Source organism: Etheostoma spectabile, unplaced genomic scaffold (genome assembly GCF_008692095.1).
Source record: "Etheostoma spectabile isolate EspeVRDwgs_2016 unplaced genomic scaffold, UIUC_Espe_1.0 scaffold00005097, whole genome shotgun sequence".
In the NCBI taxonomy this organism is placed as follows: Eukaryota; Metazoa; Chordata; class Actinopteri; order Perciformes; family Percidae; genus Etheostoma; species Etheostoma spectabile.
This window is the reverse complement of record NW_022603228.1, coordinates 1,928-21,894: the sequence shown is the minus strand read 5'-3', so window position 1 is coordinate 21,894 and position 19,967 is coordinate 1,928. Positions and strand designations below refer to the sequence as shown.

General features: G+C 42.1%; 3 protein-coding genes across 4 annotated transcripts; 1 reads left to right on the top strand and 2 right to left on the bottom strand.

Moving 5' to 3' along the window:
• Positions 1-1,739: 1,739 nt before the first annotated feature.
• LOC116677446 (telomerase reverse transcriptase-like) lies at positions 1,740-9,220 on the bottom strand. The gene is given in 18 exon segments (XM_032507928.1): positions 1,740-1,878; positions 2,404-2,541; positions 2,642-2,680; positions 2,683-2,765; positions 3,092-3,153; positions 3,326-3,452; positions 4,150-4,267; positions 4,270-4,337; positions 4,979-5,050; positions 5,187-5,303; positions 5,466-5,551; positions 5,636-5,733; positions 5,816-5,981; positions 6,192-6,359; positions 6,468-6,621; positions 6,712-6,901; positions 6,984-8,298; positions 8,899-9,220. Coding segments are annotated over 18 exon segments (3,321 nt in total). The 5' UTR covers positions 9,115-9,220; the 3' UTR covers positions 1,740-1,774.
• Positions 9,221-9,557: 337 nt separating this feature from the next.
• On the top strand, positions 9,558-15,007 carry LOC116677445 (histone-binding protein RBBP4). 2 transcript variants are annotated; one of them, XM_032507926.1, is made up of 12 exons: positions 9,558-9,826; positions 10,409-10,559; positions 10,661-10,806; positions 11,096-11,269; positions 11,713-11,828; positions 11,954-12,114; positions 12,236-12,362; positions 12,549-12,626; positions 12,971-13,047; positions 13,271-13,328; positions 13,441-13,551; positions 14,182-15,007. In XM_032507926.1, the coding sequence occupies exons 1-12, from the start codon at positions 9,811-9,813 to the stop codon at positions 14,242-14,244; spliced, it is 1,278 nt and encodes a 425-aa protein (XP_032363817.1). In that variant the 5' UTR covers positions 9,558-9,810; the 3' UTR covers positions 14,245-15,007. The 2 variants fall into 2 exon arrangements, with proteins under 2 accessions (XP_032363817.1, XP_032363818.1); XM_032507927.1 differs by having other exon boundaries at positions 9,576-9,826; positions 10,412-10,559.
• A 286-nt stretch (positions 15,008-15,293) lies between these two features.
• Positions 15,294-19,384, bottom strand: LOC116677444 (uncharacterized). The gene is given in 8 exon segments (XM_032507925.1): positions 15,294-15,556; positions 15,630-15,754; positions 15,904-16,111; positions 16,269-16,483; positions 16,574-16,596; positions 16,599-16,718; positions 16,721-18,194; positions 19,245-19,384. Coding segments are annotated over 7 exon segments (2,163 nt in total). The 5' UTR covers positions 18,132-18,194; positions 19,245-19,384; the 3' UTR covers positions 15,294-15,495.
• Between the last annotated feature and the right edge of the window lie 583 nt (positions 19,385-19,967).

Here is a 19,967-nt window from a genome sequence, read left to right as displayed (position 1 = left end):
CCAAAAACAGAGCTAAAACTGAAATAATGCAAATATTGCTTGTGTCTTCTGGATATATTTGCCAAAGTTTCCCATAACAACCTCATATGATGAAATATGTCAGTGTGGTGGTTTACAGTTTCTTGCACCCAAACAGCCAAAAATAAATACATATTCCAGGTTTAAATGAAAAGGTTGACATTTTGGAAATACACTCATCTGCCTTTTGCAGAGTTAAGTGAGACAATCGATGTAATCTCATGTCTGTATGATAAATATAAAGCTATATGGATAAGGGTGAAACAGCTAAATAAGTATACCATCACCTCTAAAGCTCACCAATTAGCATGTTTTCTTGTCTTTGTTTACAACAACAAAAATGAAAGTGAGTTGCTGTTTATTGGTAATTAGATGCTAGACGTTTTTCTTGGTTCAACAAAGTGACTTTTAAGTCTCAAAGCTAATGTAATTGCTTGCTGGTGGTAGCTTCATGCTTAGCACACACATTTGCGAGTAATATCTATTTCAAAGAGAGAATAAAAAGAAAAGAAAACTCTTAAAATGTCAGTCTATTGTTCAACTAGGGCTGCACGATGAGGAGAATATTTTTGACAGATATTCGATTTTGATACAATTCACAATATTGGAGGGAATAATCATTTATATGTCATTCAAATTTTCATTGAAAAAATATTAAAATGAACACAACTAAAATTATAGTGCGATTTTTGTGAGGTTCCTTAGCAATCAAAGATGTTTTCTTTAGTCCTTAGGAAAACATTTGTCTCTGCAGTTAAACAATACTGATCCAAAACGGTTAGATTTTGCCTTTAACAAATATTGTGATTCATTGTGCAGCCTTATGTTCAACTTCATTTTCAAATGTAATATTGTTACAATATCTATACATTACATTTTATACTGCTTTGACTTTTTCTTCAGGAACTATTCCCCCAAACTGAAGTGAAGCCCTATCCAGACTGGGTGTTTGCCATAATCATCCTGCTCTGTGTCCTACCTGTGATCTCCATCCCTCTGGTGGCTCTCTACAAACTGATCTGCTGTAGAATCAGGAAGTCCTCTGCTCGCACCGACCTAAATCCCTACTGCAACGACGGCTTTGAGGTTGAAAACACGGGAACAGAAGAACCAGAGAGCTTAAGAAAATGTTGCAGCTGACTTATAATTTGCCATGCTGAACTTTGCTTTACATTTATCAGGATTATCAGGAACTGACAACCCACATTTGTTTCCTGATAACATTTATTTAACATTAGAAGTCTTTTGTACATTGTTCTGAACTGTACATAATGAAAATAACATTCATTCTCACACATCATATTGAAACAGCTATGTCACAAAACATCCACTTACAGCTGTCATTTGACTAATAGCTGACAATATTTATGTGCATAAAAAAGACGAATAAACATCATATCTTCTTTGTTTATGACTGAGGTTAATCCCTGTTTTATCAAGTGTTAATATCAGATGACTAAAGAACTCATCTTTATCCCTCTCCATTCTTAAAGCCTCTTTTGGATACATTATATCTTTGGCACACAGAAGATAAGATAAATCCAAATCACTGATTTCAAACCTGAGGGTGAGACAAGAAAAAAAAAGGTTTGTACCTTCTTAATTTTGACAGAAATTGGGTAAATTATCAGTGGCCACATTTTCAAGTAGTACACAAATAGACCAAACTCAGAATATAAACATTTAGGGAAGAATTAATTACTTACAGTACCTTACCTATGCCTTTGAGCTGTTGAGGGTTTACTGCTCGTCTTGTCTACATCTGGATGGCCAGGAAGTCGACTGGTGTCCTGGGGTTAGTGGCCTGTCGAACCCTGGCCAGCCTCAGTTCCCCCAGACGTCGCTCTAGACTGCGCTTCCCTGTCAAGAAGATGACAGCTAAGACAGGAAGATGCTGTTTTTGTTTGTTTTTACCTCTTTGGTGCCATTGATTTGAAAGTAATCCAGGGACGTACCATTTTGTAGCGACATCACTACTTCTATTTGGTTTAACCAGTGAGTTGTAGATTATTGGATCTTTCAGTGCATTTGATAAATATTGTAGCCATCACACGGCAGCAAGAATAGGATTTGAGAGAGAGGCTGTGCACTTTTATGCACAAGGGGCTCATTAATTATTATTATCTCCTGACAGCGAAAGGAAGTGTCTGTAAATCTTTTTTCTTCATTTCATTTTCATTCTTGTGACAGAAATCTAACCCTGGATGATTTTAAACACCTTGCACCATCAGTTTTGACACTGATTCTGCAGATTATGTCATGCTAATTAAAAAAGAAATCCATCTTCACCTTTGGCCTCTTCTCAAGATAATTGCTTTTTCACAAAGTTAAATGCCCTGGCATAGTTCCTGTGTGGTGTGTGTATGTGTTCCTGAGGGTGCATACGTTTGTGCAGGTATGGGAGCAGATCCTTGTAGAGAGGACGGTGTTGTGACAGCACTAGCAAGAAGCAGAGACAGAAAAGCAGCTCCACTGCTTCATATTGCATGATGCCAGTCATGGCCTTACTGCCTAAAATCATTCTGGAGAAAAGGGAAGAAATAAAAGGAAATGCTGAAAATGCATGTATAATTGATATTGCTTAAATCATATTTCTTACAGATGTATGAAGGGGATATGTTGCCTTTGTTGCTGTGCCTGATGAGCTGATTGGCGTATTCGGCATATCAAATATCATCTGCAGAAAGTAGAGGGGGTTCTTAGCAACTGTCTGACCAAAGGGCAAACTCTGGGCACACACATGGAACCTAAAGAGAAAAACGAAAAAACAGGAGAGATGAAAATAAAAACAGAGTTGTGCCCTGGCCATTTAGATATTTACATTCTGAGATGAAAAGCAGGACAATTAGTTCTCAGCTCAGTGCTGTGTATTGATTGATAACCTGTTCCTGTGTTTATTTTTTTAAGCTTTTATAGCCTTTCCTTTTGACAAGACGGCTAGGTGAGAAGGAGAAAGAGAGGGGGAAGGCATGCAGGAAATCATTACAAGTCAGACTCGTACCCTGGACCTCTGCGTCGAGGCATAAACCTCTAAGTATATAAAAATAGTCAAAAGTCAGGTCACTGTCTTTACCTGCATGCATGAAGCAGCACCAGCTTGTAGATGTTCTTGTAGACTGCCTCAAGAGAATTGGTCTGAAAATTAAATGGTGATCCTTTAACTGTGACACAGCTAATGTATGTTTGTCTTGCAGCTGAATTTAACATACTTTGAATTTAACAAACTTCTGTAAAAGGGCCTGATACTTGACAAGCTTTTTATTTAAAGTTTTTTATCCTCAAATGAAGACACCATCATTTCCCTGACCTTCAGGTCCAAGAACAAGGGATGGCACTTGAGTCTGAGGATAGCCATCAGTTTCCTCCTCATTTGCCGTCCAGCTGAATGGACCGAGCCCAAAGTCAGGCTGTAGCGCAAAGACAGGCCTGCATAGCTTTGAGAGATGGGGAAAAAAAAGATAGATAGATATTTTATTAATCACACAAACTTTAACACGGACTAACTGCAAAACCTACAAGAGAACTTGCCATTAAAAAATATTGCAAAGTAACCTGCCGTAACAAAAAACTGTAAATGGATATGTAAATGTAAATGTAAATGTGCTGTATTTATATAGCGCTTTTCCAGTCTTAACAACTGCTCAAAGTGCTTTTACATCTACAGGAAACATTCACCATTCACACACATTCATACACTGTGGCCGGGGCTGCCGTACAAGGTGCCACCTGCTCATCAGGTAAACACTCACACACATTCACACTCCGATGCACAGCACCGGGGGCAACTCGGGGTTCAGTGTCTTGCCCAAGGACACTTCGACAATGACTTCAGGGGCAGGGATCGAACCACCAACCTTCCAATTGGCAGGCAACCGCTCTACCACTGAGCCACAGCCGCCCACATACACAACCGATATGTTGTTATATACTGTGTTCTATGCAAGAAAATGAATCATCAAACTGGGAGTTGTCACCAAGAATGTTTATGGGTAGGTACAAAGTACAGAGAGGCAGTTTCACTCAGCTTACCAGAAAGCAGAAAAAAAGACTCCAAAAGTCCAATAACTTACGCAAGAAGCACACTTGAGGCTATATTTCTGAAGTATAATTACAACCGAAGGGATGCTTTACCTAGAATAGTCTTTGTAGACGTCCAGTGAGTGCGTGTCCAGCAACAGTCCACACCAGGGAAAGAGGCAGTGAGGGGACAGCACTCGAATGCCGGGGCAGGAGCCCATGTTTCCAGACACTGAAAGTTGACCGCCACCTTATGCGGGTTGACCACCAAACCATACTGTGGTACCCCGGCCAGCAGGGTCCTACACATAACGTGCAAGTGTCATCAACCGGTATATTCCATTAAAATTACAAATTCAGAATCCTGTTACAGCATGTCAAATCTGTCTCCCCAACTTTTTCTATTAAAAAGAAAGAATGTAAAGCCCTGTATGGATTGGCTAATACAGATACTACTCCTTGTAAAGAAATCATCAACACTGGGAACTAAAAATACATCATGTGTATGTTTCTCTGATAGTTTTCCATAGCAACAGATGTCAGTGTCTGAGAAGCAGTGATGGTGATACAGTTTAAAGATCAGATTGGGGAAGTAATTTCAGAAAATCACAGAAATGATAATGAGTCCCAGGCACATCACTAAAGTTGTTATCAATCAATCAGCAGTATTTATCAATATATACTGTATATACTTTTTATGTTTGTCTTTTTTTTTCTCTCTGGAATTTGTTATATCTTTCTTATTATGTAATTGAATAATTTTATAACTTGCTTGGAAAATTGTTGATTTTTATTTGCTGTGGGATTGTTTGAAGCACTTCATAACTGGGGTTGGAAAAGTACTCTACAAATAAAGATTATTATTAACATTATTTAAACTTACAGATGTTTAAACTACATTTATGAACTTTCTTCAACGTCTAAAAAATATTGTGTGATATACCTGAGAAAGTGTTGTGCTTCCTGTAAGTCTGGTGTGATCAGAAGGAAGTCATCCACCAGTCTCATCATACATCTACAGAACAGAGAGAGGAAAATAACACATAGAATAAATAGAAAGGAGCTACAATACAGACACACTGCCCTCTGCTGCCGCAGATGTGTTATTACATGTATAGAGGTTATCTGAAATACATAGCCATCTGTTGTACCCTTTCTTTGCAGTTATGTCTTTGAACAGGACATTCTCCATGTGACCGTAGCAGAGACAGCAGAGCAGACTGGACACAACCGATCCCTGAGGAATCCCTCGGCACTGACGGTATGTTCTGACAAACAAAGGGCCAAAATCAGATTGTAACTAAAACAGGACAAAATACTGTAAGCGTGAGATGTCCTTCCATACCAAGTTCTTTGCATGTGATGACATTTCAAAATGAGCAATGACAAGACAATCCCAGATAGGTCTATTTAATTTTGGTAATTCTTACTTCTTGCCAAACTGCACAACGCTGCCAGTAAGCATTTGGGTAAAGAACTGCAACGCCTCTCTGCCATAAAGATCTGAGCAGAAATGCTGGGAGAAAGAAATTAAATGCACAGGTTGAAAGAATGATCACACTTCTTTATCTTAAGAAACATTTGAGGTTGTCAACCTCACCTGCTCTACTAGTATGGCGTGATGAACTTTTCCTCTTTTCTGCAGTGAATTCACAAAGCCTTTCATGTTGGTGGATCCCATGTTATCCTCCAGTAAATCTGCCTGTATTAGAAAACATGAGAAATACACACACACACACACACACACACGCACACACGCACACACAAACACACGCACAACGGTACCTGTCTCAAAAAGGACTTTTAAGGCCCTCGTGGGTATCAGCCCAGACTTTGGCATAGCGGCGGATGGTGAAGAGTTCTTTCTGGACAGGTGACAGAGCCTGGCCAATCACTTCAATGAGTCTGTCATGAGGCAGACTCTCATAGGCTCCACTCACATCCACCTTAAATGCAGAGACATAATGAATGAATGAATGAGGAAGGAGTACAACAGCATTTAACAAAAGACATATTTTCACAATGTGCTATAACTACAAGGTAATGCTTTTAGTAGCAGTATCATCATAAAAGTGAATATATATATGACTGCATTAAAATGAATCACTGACTTTTCTCTGCCAGTACAATTAACAAACTGGGAGACAAAAACCAACCTTAACAAAGTAGAGGGGTTGTCGCTTGTCCTTCTGGGCTGGAGCTAGGGAGCGCAACACCTTGTGGATATCTGTCATCCCCCACACTGTGGAGCCCAGGAGGGATGGAGTGGAGCGCACACGGGCCCGCAGAATGTCCAGCAAGTCCCGAACATGCCCTTGGTAGAGCTGCAGGGGGAAAAGAAACGTCCTTAATGCCTACGCTAACAACATGTAAAGAAGGACAAATAATGAATGTGTAATGAAGAATTTTCAATGTCATTATCAAAGATGTACCCTCGTTTTGGCATCTGCTCCTACGATGCGTGTGATAGGCCTCAAGCTATCAGTCTTAGGAATGAAGCGGAGGCGCGAGATCACGGTGTCTTTGGGGAGGGATGCCACCTGAGCCGGAGTCAACTCCTCCATCTGGCCTTTGGAGAGGTGACCCCTAAATAAATAAAAAATAGATTGTGAGCGTGTGTGTCCCATGACTGCATAAGTGTAACCTTTGCAGGAGTGTGTATATGTGTGAACCAACCTGAAGGCTATGTCTTGCAGTTTTGCCCAGACTTCCTGTCTGTAGAACCTGACAACGTTCTTCTGGCCCACACTCTCAGTGACATAGAAACAGGCTCGAACCAGGCCTACAACATAGCCGTCCAGAAGCCAAGCCAGGAACTGACCCAGGGTCCGTGTCCGGTATGAGAGCTCACTGGGCGGACACCTGCCTGCAGATGTGAGTGGTTTGGTTAAGTCTGCCAAAATACACCAAGCACGAGAAAATTGGTTCACCATCGAAGACAATCTTACCTGTTTTACTGATCTTCAGCCAATCACAGTCATTCACATTCATCTTCCACATCAGTTCCGCCAGTGAAAGCCTCTCAAACTTGCCACTGCACAAGAAGCCCCTGACCCTGAAAAAGAAAAGAAGTCGGTTGTGGTCGGATCCCCATAGCTCCTGAGGGATCACAGTGGAAAGGCATTCCCTGATGAACAGGTAGACCCGATGAGGTGCACAGTGTTGAGGCAAGAGGGAGCTTAATTCCCCTTGATCTGCATCGCTCTCCTGCCCCACTGGGCACATCCTCTGCAGTATTTTACTGTAGGGACATCTCCTGTGTTGACGCAAAAGATGACTGAACAGGGGGACTATTTTAAAGAAGCGCCGAGGGAGTTTCTTTGGCTTCCTCTCCAGCCCGTTTAGATACCCCAATCCCTCAAAGAAAACTGTTCGTACTAAATCTTGCCCTTGTAGCCTTCTGCATCCATCGGCACTCTTTTTCTTCCTGTTGAGAAGGAAGCCACGCATGCCCTTTCCCCCATACAGGAATCCCAGTGTGCGGATAAAGCATTTCGAGGGAGGCAAAGGGGGGAAAATCCCTGATCTCCAGCTGGGTCCTCCCTCCAAGGGAATTATGCATTTTTGTATTTCAACAGGCTGTTTGGAACCAGTAGTGCCATTTTCCAAAGACTTTGTAGATAGTGTTTGTTCCACAGACATGGGCTGCCCTTCCTCCACTGTTTCATAGGAAACCTGTTGCATTTCACATGTGGGCTCTTGCTGTCCTACCCGTCTCCTCTTTCCTAAACGAGTCCCAATTTCCTCCTCATCCTTCAGAACAGTTTCTCTTTTTCTTTTCCCCTCCTTTACTCTTACATCCCTTCTATTTCTTGTCTTGTTGATAGTAGGACTCTCAACTTCCCGTCTCCTTTTCAAGGTCACTGCACCTCGATTTCTTCTGAACTGAGCGCCGCGATGTGTCTTAGACCGAGGCTGGACATAAAACCCAGTGGAGGAAGTAGTCATAGATATCCTGTCATAGACAGGAGCGCCACACACCTGGAAAGCACATGAAGGAGGGACTGCCACAAACACAGAGCAGCTCTCCAGCAGGTACCGTGTGAGGTCTGTGCCAAGGCGCATTGTGACTTTCTTCCACAGGTCACTGCCATGGATGTAGGCAGCACTTTGAGTAATATCTCCTTGGAATTTGAAGTGGTCTGCATCCCGCTCCTCCTGAGCAAGGGACAGAAAATTGTAGCCGTGTGCCAAGATGTTTTTTTTTCTTTTTCTTTTTAGAGTGTTAAGGATAAAGGCCAGCAGTTCAGGTAGAGTGCAGATCTGTATGAAAAACAAAATGCAGAACATACAAAAAATATGCTTTATTGGCCAACATTAGTGTCTCTCATTTGAGTTATATCATAAAATCCTGTTATATCATTAGTGTTTTTTACATCCATAATATTACACTTATCAACACACTTATCTAAGTATTGGTGTAAACTTCGCATGCAAGGCTTAGATACATTATCGACGACACAGCTATTGATTGCTCCCTTGTAATTCTTACTTACGATATTTTCAAATTCCACAATAAATTTGATTTCCTTTTCAGTTCCCTGTTCATGTATTAAACGGTAAGAATTACTGCCACATTTAATGTTGAACTGCAAGTAAAATATCCTGCATAAGCCCTAGGCACATGTATTGTTCCCAACTCTTTCGCTACCAAAATGGAGGGGTGACGTATGTTATATTTAAGTAGAACTACATCACAACACTGCCATAAGATAATATAGGTTAGCTTAGCACGACAGCTAGCGTTAGCTAACTAGCTATTGAGGTTTTACCAGATAACTGTCTCTGGTTTTACTATTGTGTAAGCTACGTGTCAACAAGAAACTGGTATGTCAGAAAGTTTATAATTGAAGGTAAATATACCTGGTTGCAGCTTGGCACTTGCTGTAGTTCCTTGTCAAAGCATACAAAAACACCCCGGACGAAGGATTTGAAGCGGTTTGTGTCGGACTGTTCAATGAGCACTGCTCTCTGTCCTTCTCTGAACAAGATGCTGCCCGCAAATTCCTCCAGAGTCTGTATGTGCGGATACAGTGACCTTAGAATGTCGAGCGTGTGGTTCATATCAGTCGCAGACATACTGACATGAAATGTTCGTGTTATGTAAGCACGTATGTATTATATTAGGTTATTAGTCAGGACATTCTAGACACAACAGTGGTTAGCGAGAATGCGGTTGCAATTGAAGAGCCCGCGTCACCTTTAGCCAATGAGAGATCAGTTTACTGTAAGTGTCCAATCAGATAGTCTGTACTCCAACCGTATTTACAGTTGACCAATAGCCAACAGGAAAAGACATGTTGTCTTTTCCATGTGAAAATTGACAGTTCCATGTGCAACAAATATAACAATATTTTGACAGTTGGAATGTATTTGACAAGTGAATGTACATTCGAAAAGCCGGTAATAAAAGAAGACTACATACACAGTAATAGACATACTGCTAAAAAACAAGGACAACAAACCTGATGTTGAAGGCAACATCCCAGAGCCTCGTGCAGCTGCTGCCCTCTGCTGGTCAGCACGAGCCCAGCCGCTGTGCTCTGATTTGTGGGAGGACGGCCCTCCCGCTAGGACAGAGCGCGCGAATGCACCCACCACGTCTCACACAGTTGGATGCTTCACGTTAGCTGTTAGCTTAGCGTCGTTTTCTGTGCCTTTACGCACCGGGGAACTGCGGGCACACCAGAAGTGGACCTGAGACCAGGCTGTTTGGCTCCGAATCGCAATTGTCCTAAAGTATCTGTGGGCTATCAGCTACTCAAGATACCAACAATGGCAGACAAAGAAGGTACGTTAAGGCGAAGGTTTTTGTTGTGGTCAGTTTTTATCCGACATCTCTTAGCTAGCGTTAGCTACCTGGCTAGCTTAGGTAGCAGCTAACGTTAGCAGTAGGGGTTTATCGTAACCAGTCATAACAAAAGCCGGTTGCATTTTCATCTTGTACAATTTAACAATCTCCATTTAAGTGTGCAGTTCTTTTTTTCAAACCAGTTGACGGTGTCTATTATTACCCTAGTTGCAAGTGAGGCCGCAGCGCGACACAGTGGTTATAATAAGTACGTAACGTTACGTTATGTTAACACTAGCAAAAGCGTAATCATGATAGCCTGGTAGGCTAACGTTAGCAGTGATATGTTTCTGAAAACGTACTCCCATACTGCTATATGGTGAACACTACTCGGGCCTTGGTCAAAGACAACCTTAAAGGGCTGTTGATTAAGAGCATTAACATCAACAATCATTAATGCATTCACCATCGCTGAGATAACGTTACATTGGCAGTTTCCCTATTACACTGGCACCCTCAGTCGTTGTGGTTGTCTCCCAACGATTTTTGTTTTCACTTACTTCACTCTGTTTCCTCTCTCAGCAGGAGCATTTGACGATGCGGTGGAGGAGAGGGTGATAAATGAGGAATACAAGATCTGGAAGAAAAACACTCCATTCCTCTATGACCTGGTTATGACCCATGCTTTAGAGTGGCCCAGCCTCACTGCTCAGTGGCTGCCTGACGTCTCCAGGTACATGCTTTTACACGTTGGTCCAGTAGTAATTCTCACACATACAAAATTGTGCTCTTTTTTTAATAAGCGTGAATGACATTATTTTTTTCCCTTACCAGGCCAGAGGGGAAGGATTACAGTGTGCACCGGCTGGTGTTGGGCACCCACACGTCTGATGAGCAAAATCACCTGGTCATTGCCAGCGTTCAGCTACCCAACGATGACGCCCAGTTTGAAGCCTCACATTATGACAGTGAAAAAGGAGGTGGGAGACCTGTGTACAGTCACATGTTAAGTGTGAATGGTCAGACAGGCAGACTTTTCATGGACTGTCATTTTGTTCCAAAGAGAAGAATAACATGTCTGACTGACAACACTAATTTTGGAATTTAAACAATGCGGTAAAATAATAATAATAAATGAATAAATAGTTATATTCTTTATACCATTTTAAACATATTGTTCCAGAATAAATTTCCCTTTGACAGAAAAGTATGTATTACCTTCTAATAAACATAATGTCTGTAAACTTAATGTCCTTGATTTCCTTGCAGAGTTTGGAGGCTTCGGCTCAGTAAGCGGCAAGATCGAGATAGAAATCAAGATCAACCATGAAGGAGAAGTGAACCGGGCCCGCTACATGCCCCAGAACCCCTGCATCATCGCCACCAAGACCCCCACCTCAGAAGTGCTGGTGTTTGACTACACCAAGCACCCTTCCAAGCCAGGTAATAATAATATTAGTAATAAATTAATCTTGGGTGAGGGAGTTCCATAGCCTGGGCCATGCCCTGTAGAAGTCTCTGTCCCCAAAACTGCGGAATTGTGATTTGTGGATAGAGAGCAGATTGGCTGAGGTGGATCTGGGGGATCGTGAGGGTGGTAGGGGGATGAAGGCGTCAGTGAGATATTAGGGGGCCAGATGATGGAGGGCTTTGTAGGAGAGGTTTTTATAGGTGATCCGATGGAAGGAAGATAGGCCGCCAGTGGATGGATCGCACACAACACAAGGCACTGCTAAAGGTGGAAAGTTGTTTTGAAAGTAAAGTGGGCTAATTGGTATAGTTTGACTAACTGAAAGTATTTTAACACATCTCCATTACTGCGTATCTGCTTTTGGTAATGCTGTGAAAGAAAAAGACAATGTGTATTTATTTCCTATTGTCCACAGATGCCTCTGGAGAGTGTCACCCTGATCTGCGTCTCAGAGGCCATCAGAAAGAAGGCTATGGTCTATCCTGGAATCCAAATCTGTCCGGCTCTCTCCTTAGTGCGTCAGATGACCATGTAAGAGAAAAGTCAGGTTTCTTTCCATCTTTTTTTTTTTTCAGGATTCTTTTTCTTTCCGTCAGTATCATTCCATATTTGGGTCACCAAATGGGTATTAATATCTCATCTTTTCTAATATGTAGACAATCTGTTTGTGGGACATAAGTGCTGTGCCAAAGGAGGGGAAGATAGTAGAGGCAAAAACGATTTTCACTGGCCACACTGCTGTGGTGGAGGACGTCTCCTGGCACTTGCTTCACGAGTCTCTCTTTGGATCCGTAGCAGATGACCAGAAGCTAATGATGTAAGAAGCATGATATTAAGTCAAATATGGCATTAATACAACAGATGAAACGGTTCAGCTGAAAGGTTATGTGATCTTGCATCTTCACGGTCCATGAGTGTTTTGTCATTTTTCATTTCAGTTGGGACACTCGTTCGAACAACACCTCCAAACCCAGCCATGCAGTAGACGCCCACACAGCAGAGGTCAACTGTTTGTCATTCAACCCTTACAGCGAGTTCATCCTTGCCTCTGGCTCTGCAGACAAGGTAATGTAATATTCTACCACATCTTAGTTGTCACCCTTTAGTTTAATTTACTGCATGGGGTTCATCTCTGTGATATCATGTGCATTTCACAATTGTATTGTTGCTGTTTTGTAACTGCAGTGTTAGAAAACAGAGAGATAAAGAAAATCTGGCGGGTGTTTTGTAACATCTCTCTCTCGCTCACAGACTGTGGCTCTTTGGGACTTGAGGAACTTGAAACTGAAGCTGCATTCTTTCGAGTCGCACAAGGATGAGATCTTCCAGGTAGGATATTTATTGCTCATCACTTCGACATAGTTTGATTACGTAAATGGGTTGGGTCAAATAATTTGTGTCAACATGTAGAAATAAAAAAATAATAACATGGCTGCCTCCAGCAACAGCGCAAGAATGGATTCCTCGCAACAACATGTTGAGAAAAAGTCTCGGACACAATAAAATAATCGTTTAGGACAGCCCTACTCATGACATCTTATTGAAATAAGGATAGCAGGATGTCTTCTGTTTACATCTGTATAGTCAGTTAAAAGACAATGGATTGTGATACGTGATGCGTCTGCATTGCTATTCAAGTTCATTCCATTGAGTTCTGTGTCTGGCTGTTCCAGGTCCAGTGGTCCCCTCATAATGAGACCATACTGGCATCCAGTGGAACAGACCGTCGCCTCAACGTCTGGGACCTCAGGTAAACAACTTAACATCATACCTCTAATGTCTGTAGATTTTGGCTGTGTCACATTGCAGCTCCATAGCGGTTGTGAGAGGCGTTCCCCTGCCAATCCACCCAGTGTGGTCCGGTCCACCGGCCTGTGAACAGAACGTCTCCCCAGTGTAGTCGTGGGGTTAGTCGTACTGTGACTTTGTTTGGTACCAAGTTTAACTCTGGCTGTTTTTGTGTGTGTGTGTAGTAAAATTGGAGAAGAGCAGTCACCAGAAGATGCAGAGGATGGCCCCCCTGAGCTACTGGTGAGTCTTATTGAAGCCTGCTGAACTTTGGATGTTGAGATTTCCTATTATTGGTAACATCAGCACTGTATTGTAATGATGGAAATTATTGGCTGTTTCTTCAATCTACTAGTTTATCCATGGAGGCCACACAGCCAAGATCTCAGACTTCTCCTGGAACCCCAACGAGCCCTGGGTCATCTGCTCGGTGTCTGAAGACAACATTATGCAAGTCTGGCAAATGGTAAGACGGCTGAGACCACATTTCATTAACGCTTTTTTACTATGGACAGGCAGAGAACACAATTCCTTCTAAGGGCGAGCATTCTCCCTGAAAGACAATGTAGAATGTGATGAATTTTGGAGCAACACGTTTAGGTCACAGGCAGCAGGCGACTCTGCTCCCAGGAGCCCATGTCTCGTACCATAACTACTACATGTGGATCAACGCAGGCAAGAATGAATTTTCAGGGAAAAGTCGTGTGGTGATTCCACGCATTTACAGCTAGCGACTGCAAAGAGAAAATCTCAGTCAAGATGATTTTTGAGATATCATTTGGAGTGATTCAGTGAGGGCAAAATGAGGAGACAGAAAAAAAGGAATGGTAAGTGTATTAACCCAGTTGTGTGTTTACTTCCTTCAGTTTGTAATACTTTTTTTATACTAAAACATCCGTCTTTTCAGTAACACTTTTCTGTAATAGATATCAGAAAAGCTAGTAGTTAGGCATGTAGGGGTGTTTCTTAAAATTCCTAAAATTTGGCACTTTGAAAGCCCTGAGTTAGTTAACCTTTTAATCTGAAAATGCCACTGACTTGTAAATACATCCAAATATTTGTGGCGGAATGAATGACACGCTGCTTCTCTTGATAGGCTGAGAACATCTACAATGACGAAGATCCAGAGGGTTCGACAGACCCTGAAGCCACAGCGTAACTCTTCCGCCTGCTGTGTCTCAACCTACAACCTCATCACAAACTGCCAAACTGCCACCTCTGTACTTCCATGCAGCTACTTTTTCCCATCATCCTTTCTCTACCGTGGGACAACGATGCTGTAAACCACTGCAAATACAAGAAAGAGAATAATCATGTAATCTCTTTTTGAATACTTGCAGTGAAGAACTCTTTAAAACTGAGTAACTTATTTCCGGAAGAATCTCACCTTTGTTTTTCGCACTGAGTATAAAAGATATATTTTTGTAATCAAATTGGCTCTCCCTTGAATACTGAAATGTTTTAGCAAATGTTTTTTTCAATAATGACAAATTATTTTCTAGATCCTAAGATGGTGATTTTACTGTAAGCCCACAACAAGCTCCCTCTGCACATGTTGGATAAAAAGCTAAATGCAGTTCAGCTTTTTGACAAGATGCCTAACATAGTAACAGTTGCTCTGACTGTGGTAGCGGTTGTTTGCAGGCTAGCTTTTGGTCCTGAAAAACGTCTCATAAGCTTCAGTCGGGTCAACACCTAACTGTCCTGGATGCTGATTTTCACACCAGCTTCTTCTGAATGAATTTACAATAAATAAAATCCGTTTGAAATGTCCATTTGTGGTCCCACCTCCCCGTACCTTAGTCATATAATAATCGTTTAATCATTGTCGTGATATAGATTAGTGGTTGAACTTTTTCTATGTTCAATATTTTGTATTTGTACAGTGAGTGCATTCTTAATAAAAATGTGTTTCATTGGTCTTTGAGTCTGCTGGGTCAACGTTTCTCAATATTTAGGAATTACTTACAAATGTTATTGAAAGGATTGGTGCCTTGGAAGTCAATAATCCTTTTAGTGAAAGTCGGTTTTGCCTCATGACACCTTGCTTAGACCTTTTACGTGTCTGGTGTGACATGCTGTGCTTTCCTGAACTTACTCTCACCCAATTACTTTGCCCCACTGTTTAGTTCTTCAGCCATGTTGTCCTTATAAGTACATGAACTCCTCTCAGCGCTTCATGCAGAGACATTAACTCGTCAGTCGCACTTGGGTTTCAGCGAACACAAAGCCTTTATTCATAACAAAAACCTTTCTACAAGCTGCAGTCTAGTTATAAAAAGAACAAGTCATTTTTAGTTGTTTGCCAACCGCATGACTTAATGTGTGTAAAGTGCATTAATTAAAACATGGAGTTCACTACGTTGCAGATAAAACGGTCAGTTGGTTAACTCACAGAACTCAGTTTTTTTTAATTATAGAACATACAATCATGTTTTCTCATTGTCACAGTCTGGTCCTTAATGGCAGCCCTGTAAGAAAAATAATTTAATTAGAGGTATAATTAAATCAAAGTATAATACAGTATAGATAGACAAATCTTACCTGAAAATGAGTAGTTGTTTGGTTAGGCTGTCTCTCAGATCCTCTATCTCGTTGGTTTTTCTTTTCTGGATCTTTAACTCTGTCTTCAGCTCTCTGCTTCTGTCCTCCAGACAGTACACTGTCTCCTGTAAGAATGGCATAGCTTTTTTACTGTATTGTATCAGGGGACCCTCCATTTTTCTGATACATAGTTCATTTTCTTAAATTTTCTGTCTTTCTTTCCATCTTCCTTTGCCATTTCACACCGATCCCTTACCCCTGCCACATTGCTTACCTTGTACTGCCCCACATCCTCTCTCCTCTGTAGACAAATTAGTTTGAGTTTCTCCTCCAAGCAAGCCCTCCGGAGATTCAGCTTTTGGATCTCCTCTTTTAGGGGTCTCAGTTGGGCCTTCAGTTCTTTAGCCTGCTCTTTGGCTTTCACCAGTGCTGCGGCTGTTGCCTCCCTTCTCTTCAGCAATGTGAGCAAAATGGGTTCATACCTGGCCAAGACAACCATTAAAAATTGGAGAATTTAATGAAAATTGCAATTTAATCATACACTAAAGATCCATGTAAAGAGTAAAAAAACAATAATTATGGTGATCACATAAAAACATGACTTAGTCAGGGACAACCAGTACTAGACAGTGTCAGCACCTGTCCTCCAGTGCTTTCAGTCCACCCTGCAGATACTGCTGAATGTCCCCACAGGAGTGCCTCCTGCACTGGGTCAGCTCGTCCTGGGTGTTGGAGGTGTGACTGGAGTGCTGGGCATGAAGCTCTGCTTGTAGGTCTAAGAGCTGTTGTTGATGAGCCACCCTGAGCTGGGAGGCCTCTTCTGTCAGCTGGAGCACCAGCGACTGCAGCTTCTCCTGGAAGATAGGAAGAAAGAGATGTTTACGTTGAGATCTTTCTCTGAAACGGGATGCACAGATAAAGATTTTTCCTGAGGAGTTTCTTACCTCTTCTCTCTTTAGAAACTCACCTCTCTGTGCTGGGTGTTCATGGCGGCCTGGTTGTGAGCACAGTCCCTAGCCATGGCGAACAGTCTCCTCTTCAGCTTTCTAAGCTCCTCGTGCAGGCCCTGTCTCTCCAGATTTACCTTCCCAGCATCCTCTCCTCCTTGGCTCTCTCCTCCCTAAGGCGTTGAATCTCTTTCTTCCTCTCCTCTCTTCTCCCCTCTTCCTCCCTCTTCAGTGCGCTCATCAGCTCTGCCACTTTTCTATCAATTTGCTCTTCTGTCTCCTCTTCATTGCTCCCCTCTGCCTCCTCTCCGTCTTTATTCCCTCTCAACTCCAGCACCTCCTTCAGCAGTTCCTTTCTCCTTTTTTCTAACCGCTTTACCTCCTCTATGCACTCCTCCATATGAGAACCTAGTGCGCGTAGTTCATTCATGCAGAATCCCAGATCACTGGTTTCCATCTTGAGCTCCTGAGTCTCTTCAGCTGGCAATTCAATGTTGTGTGTTTCAATTTTAGTTATGTCATACTTTGCGTTTGCACCTTCATTAGTAGACATAAAGGTATATCTTGTCTTTGTCTCCTCACAGTACATGTGATCATTTTCTGTACTATATAATGGCATTGATGGCCCTGGAAACCTGAACTCAGAATCAAGACCCGCTTGGTCTTTGGATTCCACTGTTTCCATTGAGAAGCCACCCATGTTGTCACAACTTAGAACAGGATTCTGCTGGCTTCCATTTGTTGCTGAACCCAGTGTTTCCTTATTTCTGCTTTCCCTGGGAGCTTCCTCTCCTCCCGCATGTTGACCAGCCCAGGATTCTAATTGTATTGGCTGGGTCTCCATCTTCATTGGCTGTCCTTGCTGTAGGGGCACCAGTGTTGTACCCCTATAAAGATGAGGAGTCTTACTGATGTGTACATATTCTTGGCTTGCATCTGTAGGCCAGCCTTGGGGCTCAAAGTCCATCCCAGATTCTTCCATACAGCTCTCCAGCATGGCCAACATCCCCAATAGTTGACCCTCGTACTCCACCATGGTGTCACTCAGTTTGTTTCCCGCCGAAGTGAGAGGCATTTCGTTTTGACAAGAAGCTTCTGTGGTAACTCCATGACTGGTAATGATGGGGCCCAAGTCTTGAGAATGGCCTTGTGTTGGCTGGTTTTCTGTTCCAGCCCCATCCATATGTATGTCAATGTAGCTTGTGGAAAGATATGCTTGGGGAGAAGTACTTGTTTCTCCACCGCTCTCCATTGCGTCTTCTTCTTTGCTGTGGCTATGAGTTGATTCACTCAGGCTTGTTTCATTGTAAGTTGCTGAGAAGTGAGAACCAAAGGGGATACCAGTGAGCTCCTCACAACTTTTCAGTAAGTTATCCATCTCCTGTAAGTATGGCTTAATTAAAGCTGATTGATTCAGCTGTGTTCCTGTGAAAGTGAGTCCAGATTGTGCTGTGTTGCATTCTCTTTGTTCCATTAAGTTTCTGTCTGGATCCGCATCCTCTTCCTTAATGAAGAGAGGCTCGAACCCAGCAGATGAAATGTTATCGTCCTCCATTAGTTTAGCCTAGTACTTGTAGCCACTTCCGATGTAGAAGTCTCCTTTATATCCGTCTCATCCCTTGACAAAAGCACACGAATATGTTAGTCAACCTAGCTAATGCATATTAAGCTAGATAGCTGCATTTGTCGGCAGTCGTGCTGCATGCCACAAATACAAGGCCTGGCCTGCACTGATGACATGCCAGCAGTGGAGTTGGGTTAATATTTTGGCCAGACGTCTTTAAGTTATGCCGATATCATTAGCACATGTAGACAAGTGGAGGTGGGCAAGGGGGCAATTTTAGCAAATGGTATGCTACCAGCAGCTGTCCTGCAAGGCTACACGCCCCAGGGAGCAACTGACTGCTTGGCAATGATCAGACACACACTTCAAACAAACATTGCATTCACAAAAAAACTGCAACACTACTTATGTAAACACATAGAAATGTCTTTCGTCTGAAGCTCCAACAAGTGGCATTACATAGATGACATTAGAGAGCGTATTATCATAACATGTCATTGTGCCAATGGATGGGCAATAGCAATCTCCCCTAGTGAATGATGTAGCTGTAATTTCACTCTTTGAGGTGTTTGCCAATACTGGCCAGAGACTCACAGAGTGTAATTGATCAAATTGACCCAATACTTTCATTGGCAGAGATTAGTTATGTAGAAAGGGCATTGAAGACAATTGTAACATTCATTTGATACCTGCTGTTTCCTCTCCAAAACCTCCTCGACCAAAGTTCAAAACGCATTTTGTATTAAACAAGGTCGGATTATATGAATAATATGAGTACCAAAATCTAAAGACTGGACAGTTTTGTGCTACGAATGACTGACTAAAGCCCGGGGGAAGACATGATAGTCACCAGCTGTCTTGCTGCAAGCCAGGCATGGGCACAAAACACATTCCTTAGACCTCCACCACCCAAATACTGCACTGGCCTACATTTGAGAGCATTCTGAACACTTAGTTTTCGTCTGTTTGGAGTTAGTTATTTAGAAGTTGGGAGCAGCAGGAATGGTAAGTTTTTTGGATTTTCTTTAGGGACTTTCATTCAAATTTGAACAACATCAATTACACAAATCATCATATGTAAACATGTAATATAATAGTACTTACGTCTGTGTGTATGCTTGTTCCTTTTGCCCTTATGCAGTATCCTCAGGACGAATTTACTAGAAATCAGTTGCGGTTCAAACGACAAAGCAAAGTGAGCGGCAAAGAGTGAGAGGCAAAGAGTGAGAGGCAAAGAGTGAGCGGGAGCAGTATGTGCCAATAAAGAAGGGGGGGGGGCTGAAGACAGTTGACCCAGCCTCCTCTCTCTCTCAGTCAGTGTGCTGCTATGTGTGACCATGACTACCTCTGTTCTGTTTAGATTTATTAATAAACACTGGGCTGGGCAAAAGAGGAGCCACAGCCGGCAGTATCAACCCGAGAAGCATAAAGGATTTGCCTAAATGGTCATCTAAGAATTATACTTAAAACCTGGTAGCCATGTGGAATTATAACCAGTTTGTCTAATTTTATATTTCTTGGAAGATATGAAAGGACCTAACAACAACCTCTCTGAAAAGTGTTTTATTGTCCAAAAACTTGCATTTTCATGACTTAAGTCAAGTCATGTGTGACATTGTGATAAATACTCTTTGTACATCAACAGTAGTTTCAGATTTAATTAAAGGTGTAACTGTAATAGAAAGCACAGTCAAATAAAGACCTGGGTAAATCTTTCATTATCATACTTTTTGCATCAGCAGCACACAGACTAGTTGTACCTCTATAATGCCGGAGTGACTGGGGAGTTACAGCTTGTGTGTGTGTTGTGTGTGTGTGTGTGTGTGT